This window comes from Balearica regulorum, chromosome 12 (assembly GCF_011004875.1).
Source record: "Balearica regulorum gibbericeps isolate bBalReg1 chromosome 12, bBalReg1.pri, whole genome shotgun sequence".
NCBI lineage: Eukaryota > Metazoa > Chordata > Aves > Gruiformes > Gruidae > Balearica > Balearica regulorum.
This window is the reverse complement of record NC_046195.1, coordinates 7,277,923-7,291,348: the sequence shown is the minus strand read 5'-3', so window position 1 is coordinate 7,291,348 and position 13,426 is coordinate 7,277,923. Positions and strand designations below refer to the sequence as shown.

At 36.5% G+C, this 13,426-nt stretch overlaps 1 protein-coding gene across 3 annotated transcripts in view; it reads right to left on the bottom strand.

Annotated features, from left to right (window-relative positions):
- THSD4 (thrombospondin type 1 domain containing 4) overlaps positions 1 to 13,426 on the bottom strand; it is a 307,576-nt gene that overhangs the window by 270,667 nt on the left and 23,483 nt on the right. For all 3 annotated transcript variants that reach the window (XM_075763902.1, XM_075763901.1, XM_075763904.1), the window contains exon 3: positions 11,771 to 11,840. In XM_075763902.1, the coding sequence (XP_075620017.1) occupies positions 11,771 to 11,840 (70 nt within the window). The remainder of the gene's footprint in view (positions 1 to 11,770; positions 11,841 to 13,426) is intronic.

Genomic DNA, 13,426 nt, shown 5'->3' with positions numbered 1-13,426 from the left:
AACTAACCCATTTAATCTACTTTCCCACAGTTCGTGATCAATTCCTCCTCTAGGTGACCTAGTAATATTCATTCTAAATATAAATGCACCATCAAAAAGATTTCTATCTACTGCAAGTTAATCAACAACCAAATATTTTGCTCTAACAATTCCAATCTATTCCCCCCCCCTTAATTTCACTCCATAATTCTAGCCCTCTCTTTCCTATACATTTTTCATGACATTTTTGGCAGGACAAGGTTTGTAAGTGGAAGTAATACATTTCACTAGGTACAGCTGCATACTAAACAATGTAAAGAAAAGTTAAGACAAGCTTTCAGGTGTGCAAGCGCTTGCAATTTCTACATCTGCACTAACTCCTATCCAGTTGCTATCAAAGGCTCTTTAAATCAGAAATTTTCTTCATAATGACTGTTATGCACCAAATATCTTCCAATCTGTCACCTTTCTAACAGTGAGTGGCAAACTGAATTGAGGCTAGATTTTTAGAAGGGTAGTTGCAGGGTCACTCTTCTTCCTTTACACATCAGCATTCTGTATCCTTTTCTGTTCTTTTCCCCCAGTTTTCTTGTATTTTGCAAGTTTGCTACTGTTGTAAACAGCAGCTGCATTACATTCAAGTTTTATTCTGCCTAATTTTAAACTAGGCAGAGTTTCTAAAGCAGTTAGCTGGGGTTTTACCAAAAACATCATTCATATATAGAATAAATATATGAGGTCAGAATGTAAAAAGTATATAAGGACTAAAACTTCAGAAAGGAAATACTTTATTTACCTAAATGAACCTGGCTTAACTGAAAATAAACAGCCAGATAAATACCCTTATTTTAAGTGGTCACAAATAATCTGATTTAAGCAGAATCTGTTAGAAGCTTAGAACTTCTCAATGTTGTGATCATTTATTTAGAAATAATGTAAGAGAAAAACATCAATACCAGTCCAAACTTTGTTTCAGGCACAGTGAAGCAGATAAGAGAATCCCCCAAAATCTTAACAAAAATACCACTGTGGGTGGGTAGCCTATGGAACAATGTAATTTCAATTATTTTTATATCTCTTTCTAAGAGATACAAAGAATCTTCCTATATCTTAGAGGTTTGGGTTTTTCCTCCCTGTTTCTCTGGGTTTTGTTTGTTTATAAATTGGTTTGTTGTACAAGATCTGTAAGATAACATTTGTGACTTATCATTTTTGAACACCAAACAGAGCAAACTAATAAGACAGCAGAAGTCAACACAGAAAAGAGGGAGATACTTATCCACACGGCAGACAAATTCTAATTCCACCGTTTTCCTTCATTTTGCCCAGGTCCATGCAACATGCATCATATTTGCTTCCTTGGGTTAACTAATCAAGTTAAGACAGACAATATCACCAAAATCTTCTCTCAAACGAACTGTGTACAACCCCTCTGGACTTAAAATGTTAACCAGGCATTTGTTTTGTTCTGCATACAAAACCTTCAATACTGATTCCATGCAGAACTAAATAAATGCACAGGGAACATGTAAGTCCATGGAACTTAATCCTAAATGCAGAACGAAAAATCCATAACTAGCATTCAACATTACTGTGAATTGTAGAGGAAATACAGTGCAATTAAGGCCTTTTTTATTTTAAATCTCTCACACATTTTACTTATCTTCAATGCAATAGGCATGAGTATGTAGATTACAGTTACAAAACGTCTGTATATCATGGGTAATAAACTGAAAAAACCGAAAGCAGAATATTTTAGGATACTATGTCTCTTGCTTCCTTAATTACATCCACTATTTTTAATGTTCTGAGGGGAAAAAAAAAATAAATCTAACTTTACATTCTTTACTTGCTTACTCCCAAATTCTAAGGATTTCAGAAATTTAGTTACCCTATAGAATTTTCACAAGTTTAGTAGCTTTTAGGCAGACTAATTGTCTATTAAATCATTGCCTAATGCAACAGTTGTCATTCATGTACCTTTAGACTTATGACAAGCATTCAGTCTTTTCTCACTTTTACTATATTACAACCTTAGATCTTATTGAATTAAACATGCTACCAGTAGGTTGACATAGATTGCATTTTAAATAGAAATAGTTTATCTTTAATTCATATAATTCAGCAATCACTCTGATCCTGAATCAAAAATTCCAGCAAAAACTAGGAGCGCACAAGCTATTGAAACACAATGCAAATTTCTAGTACCGCCTCTGTCAGAATTTAGCAATAAAATCCACATCTCAAGATTTCAGCAGCAGTTGCTGAAACATATGCAAGAATGTCCCTACAGAGGAAATATCACTTGAACTGAAAGCCACCAATATTTCAAATGTAACTAGTTGTGTGTGAAGACAATGACTGACAACGTAGTACTGATCTGACAAACACTGACTTTAAATACCGTAGGATGCTTCCTCCTATTGAACTATAGCTTACACAGAAATTAACTGTTCAGCAAAGTAGAAAAAAAAGTGGATAAATCAGAGGCCCTTTAACCCAGTATTTTGTTTCTGACTCTGTGGAAGAAGCAAAAGTTTAGGGAACAGTATAAGAATGAGGACACGTTCAGAGACATCCACAGACCCTCTGCCTCCAGGTAATTGGTAATTTAAAAGGCCTCTTACAGCTAATCACCATATTCAAATTGTTTTTCATACCCATACTGGACTTAATCTCCATGAATACAGTTAATCCCTTTTTTAGTATATTTCTAATCTTGGCTTCTAAAAGATTGGGTGTCTTACATTGAAAAAGTGCTTCCTTTTCCTCTGGTTAAACATGCAGCCTGACAATTTCACTGTCTCCCCCAAATTTTTTCATTGTGATAAATGAAGAATGATCATTCTGTATTCTCCTTCACCATACCATGATGTTTGCTTTGAAATCACTAACACAATCCAATTCTGGGATGTGTCTCTGAAGTTCAGCAGTCCTAGCCTGTTCGGTCTCTCTTTGTAGGGAAAACAGGCCAGAATTTGGCCTGTCCTCATTCTCAGCACCTTTTCTACTCCTTCATTTTGACATGGGTGTGCAATGCTGCATACAGTACTCCAAATGTGAATTAATGACGAACTTTCACAGTTATAATTATCATAACGCTTGGTGACAGTATATACCTTTTAACCAGCTACATAATTAAGTAAGCTGCTATAGCCACAGCCAACGTTACTGAGTATTTTGCAGATACTGAGCATGTTATAGCAGTCCAAATTCAACACTGAAGAGGGATACAAGACAAGGGCAAGCTTTAAACCCAGAGATATCTACACCAAATCAAACATTTCTGGTTTTGTCCAATTTCAGTTTAGATACAATAATGTTATATTGCATAGATTTAATTTCTAACATGTTATCCAGTAATTCTTTTTCCTGGTTAAATGCCCTGAATTTAAATGAATTCATGAATTTTCCTAATTATATATCTGAAAGGGATGTAAGAGGCATGAATGCATGTTTTCCAAAGCTTTACAGTATTATTTTCACCCAAAGGCAAAGAAACTGTATCCAGAAGAACATTTTATCACCTGCTCAGAAAAACGTTACCAATGGTATTCACTCAGTAAACTCACATTCATATGCTGGGTGCAAAGTGGAATAACAGAAACCAGCCTGCCATTTTGAAGAACTACTATCATATTTGCCCTGTGCTTGCCAGAGCAAAGAGCCCTAATCCTGTTAATATTCCTCAACACCCTTCAGGCTTTAGGCATTTTATCATTGTCCCTTCTATGGCCCTTCTTCACCACACATGAAAACCCATGCTATGACACTAAATTGTCATTTTAATGGAGTATCAAGGCACTCAGAAAACATGATCTCCTCTTATTTATTCCACTAGCCCATGGTCCCCATTCCTTTATTTTACAGTTCTGACTGACTGAAGATTTTGCTAGGGCACAGCCTGTCACAAAAGATGTGCATGCAGCTTTTATCAGTCAAGCTTAGACTGAGGATTCAAAAAGCCATTATAATAGTATATTATTATTGTTGAAAATGCGTATGTCATATTTGGGATGAGATGAACACAGTATTCTTCATGAACATTCATCATCATCTTATATAATTGATCAATGATCAATCCCACAAAGTAAGAGCTAGTCTTTACCCTCTTAAAATTTCAAGAGTATAATAACAAAAGCAGGCCAACTCACAGAAACTAGACCTGAACTGCAGTTCAGAGCAGAGTACGCCAAATTTTGAATGGCCTGAGGAAATTATAGTTTAGTTTTAGAACCTGCTCAATTATAACATTATCTTATTTCCCTGCCAGTGTTGTAAACACATCTATGGAACTGGTTTAATTCTTTCACCAGTCTAAGCATCTTAAAGGAATATTCTTCCAGTATTACCTCAGTTGATTTCCAATAAAGGCCATACCTATATAGCCACAACAATTTCCCAGCAGAAGGTCTTTGCAGTCTATTTTATAGACAGTCATTTGCAACAACCATACTTTTTATGCCTCTTACAAGAAAGATGTGGAATATTGGTGGTTTGATAAAAAACAATCTACCAAAAAGTCCCTAAAAATTGCAGATAGCAACTACTCAGAACTCTCAAGGCTAGCAGAAAAATGGAGCAGAGGCCAAACAAAACATCATGACACAATGTGTACATGTCTGCCTGGTTACTGTGCTCTGCTATTTTAATCCTTCAGTGCATTTTGGAAGCCTTTAATCAGATACATAGTAAACCGTTTGAATTTTACAGTACATCGTAAGTGTAAATATTACTAGCTTAAATGATTTGGGTTTCCGTTCTTTGTATAAAGACTCTGTCTGAACATCTGTGCCTGTGAAGATTAAAGAGCTAAAATGCCTGGAAATAGAAGACCTTTGTATTCACAAATCACTGAAGGGAGTTACAATGCCTGGAAAGCTTAACTGCCCCTTCTACCAACTTTGACCACATCTGAAGAAACTTTAACATTATTTAAATAGTCTAGAAAGTAAACAGCTCGGAAAAAAAGTTCAGAACAGTTTTTGTGCCAACAGAGCTTGAAGCTTCCTCCAAGTTTGGCTAATTTTTTTCACACCGAGACCACCTCCATTGTGCTCTGTGAGCCTGGTGTTTCAATGCAGAGGTTTCTTTCCATTTTTCTGTGAGACCATTAAGTACTTCCAAGTAAACAGATGGTTCACTCCTGACCTCACTTCTACCAGTTCCATATAATCACTCCTTATCTGCAGTAGGATTGCTTCTGATTTACAGTAAGGTAAAGATGATAAGCATCAGGCCCTCACTATATCACAAATTAGGCTTCTTTAATAAACTAGTTCCTCATCATTGACTATCATCTGTGACCTATATCACTTAGCTTGTACTACTCTAGGCCTTTTCCAGGTCAATCATCTTCAGCTGTGACAAAGCTATTGCCATTCTATCACATTTCTACAGTTAGAAAAATTCTTTGGGATCCACATGTAGTGGAAACATGGATTTTATTTATTCAGTAATTGACGTAACACCTCTCAAGATCTCTCAGTGAGTCATCCATCCATCACTCCAGAAGCAGAGAGGACAAACTGTCATAAAATAGAAAGTGACATTCCCTAACAGAAGAACTCATCTGTGAATCTAAAAAGCTTCTCAACTTTATAATCGCTCTGATCCAAAGCCTGGACAGAACTAGCATGCAATACTGCTCTGAAGGAAGATGAGAAGCTTAACTATGACCTTTTAAGTTCACCTGCTCTGGAATCCAACTGGAACAAAGATCCTTTCATTTTTTTCCAGAGAAATACAGAACAATCATGCTCCGAGCTTAAAGAAGTCAGTATTTTTTAACTAAAAAAAAAATATAAATAAATAAATAAAATATTCAGAAGTTCATGATAAAGCAGGTTAAAAATAACAAAACCACTGGCCTTGATTTTTCAAAGAGTATATTTGCATAAATATAATTGTATAATAGTCAGATTTAGTAACCAAATTTTTATCACTTGAAATAGTACTCAAAGTTATCACCCTTTCTGTACGCTCTCCCTCTACCTTCACACTTGCGTCTCCATCATCCTCTTTCTACAGCCCAGTAGAAGGAATCATTCCCAGCATCTTAAGACCTCTGCGGTAGTGCAGCATACTGGAGCAAGCAAGAAAGACAGCCAGGGAAAGCAAAGAGGGAAAGACAGAAAGATGAAATCAGTGGCCTACTTCTAGATTTATTCAGAGGAGACCAAGACCATAAATAGTCTCCTTGCTTTCGCCCCTCAAAAAAGGTAGTCCAATTGATCTAAGAACATGCCAGAATTCCTTTAAGTATTACCATTTTATTTTACAAAAGGTCTAACCTACAGCAAACCAACATAGGCAAGCAGAGGAGATGCAGTGGTTTTAATTTGCATCTGAAGCAAGGGAAATTGCATAGAGCCTCACAGTCAATCCACAGTGACAAAGCAATTTGTTTAAAAGAATTTCTGATAAGCTCCTAATTCAATTTCATGTATTCTGCCAATGCAATCAACACAGTGCTATTATGTGGTGGCTTTAAGGAGAAAAAGGAAAACTGAGGTAACTCAGAAATTACTCCTTCTAGAAGGAAAACTTCAGTGTGTCCTGAAAAGAAACAACAAAATACCAACCCCCACACCTCCAACCAAACAAGAATAACTCACACTCTCCAAAAACAAGTATACCACAGATAGCAAAGCTGCTCTGAAGTAGATGTTAATTGTGGATATTCCCTTTTATGAACAGAACTGCTATTTGAGATGAGAAATGACGGGGTTTGGCCATTACATTGCATTGCTACTCAGGCTACATTTCCACAAGTAACTGAACTGCTCTAACAGCTGACCATGACCAAAGTGATTTTGGCCAACTTTCCCTTCCCTCTGTTCCTCTCTTTTCCCTGAGCTTCTGCTCCTGCTCCTCATTTCTCCTGATTTAGTAGCGATGACCCTTCAACAAGCGTATTTGAATCCAACACAAGAGGGGGTGAGGGGGGGAAGCACCACAAATAAACCCAACACACATCTTAGAGCATATTCATATCCAAATTTTCTGGGGATTATAGTCACATTCACTTGATACATAATTGCTTTTCATAGTGAGACTGTGTCTGATAGCAAGAGATAACACCCAGTTTATTTCTTCTTTAATTTAGAACCAGCATAAAGAAACAACACTAAGCCCAAACAGGCTCAAGATGCTTCAACAATGTTGTAGTGCCCCAATTAAATACCTGTAAAAATAAATCCTAACACTTCTTCCATACATTGAAAATTAGTTTTTTAATATACTGTACCTCCACTGAAGTAAATACTAATTTACAACTGAGTGACAAAAAGATACGCATAAATTCAAAGCAACTCCATTGCTTCATACTACTATTTAATGCTATAACGGAAGAAAGATGTTAAAACCAAGCAATATTTATGTCAGAAATTTTATTTGGACAAACTTTACTTGTATTTACGTTACCAATTTTACTTAAATAAACAAGGCACAAATACAACTACAGCTTACTTTCTTAACACACCAACATATGATTAGTTAAAATCCACCCAGGAATGACTTCTGAAAAACTGGGAATATAGACTTGAGAGCTTGTCTGGGAGAAGAACTGTTATGCTTCACAGTTAACCTTCTGTTCATCACAGTATGAGACTTACCAGATAAGGTTAAGTAATATTTATTCAATAATATAAGCATAGGGAGAGAGAACAGAGAGCTTGACTGCATGATGAGCAGCAGGAGGGCTGTTCATATATCCAGTACTGATGGACAAGGAAAGTTAATTGTTCAAATATTAAGAAAGATTTCAGTTTAACCAGTTTCAGACAGCTTGGTTGATTTTTAAAGGCAAGTGGCAATTATTTGGTTTCACATAACATTTCCTCCTTTTTGCTAATATCAACAGGTATTTTGGCCTTATGGAGGAGTACGCTTGATATTTAGAAATTCTATACTGTGAATGAGGAATAAGTCAGATCATGAAAAAACCCAACATCCAAGAAGCTACTGACCAACACCACAACCCCTGTCTTCAGCAAGAAACCTTAAAAGTCTTTTGCTTAGGAATTTTTATTTCTATCTAATTAAAATGTTTAATGTATTTTATTAGTGTTCAAACTTGTGCTATTTACAGAGATAAGATTAACAAACAGAATAGTACCATATGCTCAGATGTAGGAAGATGTAAGGATGCTCTTTGTTTTCATTTTTTGTGCACTTCTGACAGGAGACACAGCATTGTTTAAAGTAAATAAGCACAAAAGCTACTTCTATATAAAAATCAGGCAGCCAGGTATTTTTCAAACTAGAAAATCTGTATCGGTCAGTTCTTGCTATGTATGACACACGAACTTCCAAGATCTTAATTTCAAAATTATAAAATCTAAAAGCAGAAAACATTGCCCAGTCAAATGTTTTCCACCAAAAAAGTATCTTGTTACTAGCTAGTATTCAAAACATTTTTACTTTAATAGCCAAGCTTAAGTTTTCCCAAAGTAACAAAAGAAGAGGAACTGAAATGGAATAGTATTGCATTTAGTCTGTGGATGGGGGGGGTGTGTGTCCTGAAAGCAGAAGAGTTACAGAATAAACTGCAAATGAGAAAAAATAAAAAACTTTCTCATTTGGTCCTGTCATTCCCCCAAGTCTTAATTCCGCTATCTGCACTTCCCTACTATGGAAGCAATTTGGCTCATTCTTCTATCTAACAGTCCCCAGGCTGTCATGCCAGAAATGGATTTTTGTGTGTGCATCTGAGGAAAGCAACCTGCTGAGCTCTGCTCTTCCAGATTTTGTTGATGAAATTTCCCTTAAAAAAAAAAAAAATTAAAATTGCTGCTTGATAAGATAAACTTCTTTCTTCATGTTAAAGTCCTAAACGTATGCCACTAAACAAAGAGTAGCCAAATGGTACTTTAAGTAGTTCTAATGTACTGAAGCTCAATAAAAACTTTTACAAAAGTTAGGAAACTATACAGTTTTTTGTTCAAAAATTTACATTATGTCAGCCTCTCTGAAACTAGTATGACTTTAAATATGGATTCCAAAAAAAGAAGAAAACATGAAAATCTATTAAGATTTTAAAATACAGAGAAAATAGTACTTGCTGATGTTTTTAAGTGTTCTCAATTCCTTTAAAAAAAAAAAAAATCACAGCTGAACTATGGGTGTTCAGAAGCAGTTACAACTGCATTTCCATCAGCTCCTTTGGGGATTGTCCTGGATTTTATTTCATTTTCCCAAAAGTTTTAGTGTAAGAAAAAAAAAAATCTAGAAAATTTGGAAATATTTTAATGAATACTCAGCCAAATATCCAAGTCCAATTCTCTGATTTTATTTCCCCATCCACAACTTTCAGAGCAAAAATAACTATATGCAGGGTGCACAAGACATAATCCAACACTCTCCAACCTGCACATTCAAGCATCAATCATACACACGTGCTTAACTTTAAGCTGCAAAATAAACACACAATAAGGATTGAGGTAAAGCTAATGTTTTATTAGAATTCAGCTCTAGTTACTCAGTTTCCACATACCATACCCTCTGAGCACGTATATGAAAGTTACCATACACCACCTTTGCTATTCAGTACATTGTTAAAATGACATATTTTTCACCAAATCCTTCCCTCCTCCTCTTCTCCCTTTCTTCCTGCAAAACTATCCTCCTCTCACATAGAAGCAACTCTGCCAAATAGCAGGGAGATCTGTGCAGAAATACACAGGAGATGCTGGTTAGGGATGCCAGCAAACACACATCCAGGTTACTGCATAAAAAGAACAGGAACAACTTCCAGAGCTGCAAAGCTGAGAACCTGCCCTCAGTTAGAAAGATGTCAAACTTGGCTTTCAGAGTTACTAACAGCCCCTGCTGTCTGGAGCTGATAGGTGGGTCAGAAGGTTTCTGAAAAGTTTAATAAATACAGGCTTCCAGTCTAAACACAGCTTGGCATGAATAGAATCTTCTCCCATAGTGTAAGAGCTGAGAATGACAGACAGACTTGGAGCCTGTATGAGATCATCACTAGGAAACTTCTGCCTCTCTCATTTTCAGTAAAAAAACCAGCTCTAAGGTGGTTACCATGCCCCTAGTGCCATGCCTTCAGTCCCTTTAACTACTACAGAAGACACTCCAGACCCATGGCATTTCCCATTCCACTGAAAACAAAGTATCTGCTTTTATCAAAATTAATTCCAGAGCATCACAGAATGAAGCAACTGTTTCTCTGACTTACTTTATTTTAGTTAGTAGATTTTTTCACCCTAAGGCTATTTGGAAGCTGGACTGCAGCATCTCTCCACTGTCAATGTTACAAAATGTCTAATTAGACAGAGTACTGAAAACAGAGCAGCAGCAAACACGACCATCTAGAGATCTAAAAAAACCACTGTTGTACTCAGGTTTAGAATACAGCACTTGGGCAGGTTGAGAAATGCTGCAGACTGGACCATGCCAGTTTCAGACTGCATCATTATTGACCTCATTGAACTTGCCTTACAATTAGGCTGCACAAGTTGTTGAACATGACAGCTATGTTCTTCAGGAACTATGACTATCGGACAGCTTCAGGTTTCTAGTCGATACCTATGGAGTTATTGTACAAATAATTTTTTGCCCTAAAAATGGTGGCGTATGCACATAAAAAAAGGAAACCCCACAAACTTGCCTCTTATCTCCTTCAGAAAAGTACAGTCCTAAATTAAATATGCATTTTGCATTATTATTTTAAAATCTATAGAAAAAAACAAACTTTTTAAAATAGGTAATTTGATACCTTTAATAATTAACTGGTTGTGTTTGAACACCAATTAAGAGATGAGAGCAACATAGATAAAAGGTCAGAGCCCATAAAGAGAAAAGCACTCAAGGGGTCACCCCTCAAGTCTCCAGTAGAATCAGTAACACATCATTCCTGACAAACATTTCTCCAACACATTCACAGAGACCTCTATCATGGAAATTCTAAATATTATCCAGTCAATATCATCTATTCTTCTTTATATCTTTACCATGACAAGTTTTTTCTAACATCAAACCTAAGTCTGTCTTGTCCCAGTTTAAATCCATTTCTTCTCATTTACTCCACCACAGACAGAAATAGCTGCCTTTTTAGCACCCAGAAATATTTTGAGGTTACATCTGCCTCCTCACCAGTCTTCTAATCTTTAGACTAAACTACCTGAATTCATTCAAACTTCCCTCAGAGGTAAGATTTTAAAACCTCTTGAGGATAATCACTGCTGCCCTCTATTTCTCTCCAAATTGTCCACTACTTTCCTGAAAAGCAGTGCAAAAACCTAATCTAAATATTCCAGATGAGACCTCACTAATGCTGAGCAGGATAGAAAGTGTGCAGGCTGCAAGCCCTCTTAGACATGCCAATGTTTATGATGAGTGAACCATTCACAAGAGCACAACAGGGAAGTTCAGCAGTTTCCAGCTCCAATCTCTAGCAATTTAAATCTAGCAACACAGTGTGGTTTGGGTCCAACTTCTATTTCAGACATCTCCATCTCGGTAAGAGAAAGAGCTACCTATGAGCAATTGAATGCTTCTGCTAATCATTCCGTGTTTGAGTGCTACTCTCACTGACATGAATTCTTCTTCCCCTTTGTCTTACATGACGAAAATTCTCCCAAGTTTGAATAAGCTGACGTAGATCTATTTGTGACCTACAACAATCCATAAAATGTCTTTTTTTCTATTTATAAGTCAGCTAATTATCCATGATGAGCCTCTTTTATTTAGATTGTATTGCTTTATGCATCTTAGTCTAATGTTTTCTACATTTACCTTTAAGTATACAAAGCTGAGTATTTCTAATGCTTACCTTTCTGTGTTCAACTGAAGGCTGTGGGATGACAAACTGAAATCCCAGCACTGCTAGGGAACTGAGAAGTCTGAAAAACCAAACAGTGAAACAGAAGATATAATTACTACTAATACAAACCACACATCTACAGCCTATTAGAGGGTTTCATACTGCAAGAACTTATTTAGACATTTGAATACTATTACTAAGCAAAGCAGACTTACTAAACTGTATGAAATGTCCTCTTCACAGCAGGAAGTGCAAGGTACATACATGTATTTGTCTGTTTATAAAGCAAAAGTGTACCAAGTAGAATACATTGATAGTATTTCACATAACTTTAGGTTTAAATTATTTTTGGCAGTGCATACTTTAACACCTCAGCATTTGGTGTCAGACTGACATATGCTTTGCAAGATTTCTAAAGTGCTAAGTAAGAATTCACCCATCTGTGTACTACGTCTTTTTCTAGCTCTGGCTCCTCATTTTACAGATGAACACTCCATCTCCAGCACACAGGAAACATGCAAAGAACCACCATGATTCTGCAGAAAATAGGTTCTTCCCCAGCTGCCTAACACTTGTAGAAATTGAATAATCTAATGGGCACAGAAGATGGAAAGTAGCAGACACAGCTCACCAGAGACTCGGGATAAGCAGCCAAGCATCACCCCAGTCCCCCCATCTTCAATCTGAAAGGAGTCATAATGGGAACCAAGCCCAAACAAACTTTGTTCTGTCAAGCTTCACCACTGTAATGACTCCTATGAGCCCATTACAAGTTAGGCTCAGTTAACTCCGTCTTTTCTTTGCTATAATTTGCACCAGGGACTGGTTTGCCCCCTGCTAGCAAGCCCCTTCATCAGAAAACACAGAAAGGTATGAGAAGTAGGATTAAGATATCTTTATTTCTATCAAGAGTTTGAATTCTTAGTCTACAAAGAGTATGCTTCAGACCCTCTATAAAGAGGAAAGCTGCTAATGATTTGCTGAATTTCAATGCAGAAGTAAAACTGATAGATTTGGACACAAAATCCATCTGCAAACTAATGGACCAGACAAAATCCAGCTGTGCTTCCTACTCACAGCTCCTTCCTTTGCTCCCTACACAGTAACCCTTTAAATGTTTCTCATCGTTTCAGGTATTTTCAGACAGACCTCCTAAAGTTTTTTTAGACTAAGCATTTCATTACCACCAATACAAATATTCTTCTACTAGAATGTTTTTCTTGAGTTTTCTGTGTGTGTTCTTGCCAACATACAGCAAAAGGAATTATTAGGTAAGTACTGATTGCATACAGCCTATCTCTATGCCCCTTCTCTCTCAAAGCAATAAACCATTCAAGGGCAAGAAAAAAGTCATTATTTCCTTACTGCCACATTAATTTAGGAAAAAAACAATTAAAATACTTTAAAAGTCCATTAGAAGGAAGCTTTTACAAAGCTATCACCAAGCTATCATTTGTGATAAAAGTAAAATACAGAGGAGGTGACTGAAATTGGAGCCAGTGTAAGGTACCATAAAGAAACCACAGTAAAAGTCAAAATGCGCAGTTCAGAGCAAGGCTTAATAACACAGTGGTGGATGGAAGCCAAAGGCATGAATGAAGAATCTGATTTGCCAATCACACCCGAAATCAAAGGTAGAAATAGAAACAGAACTCAGACATCCAA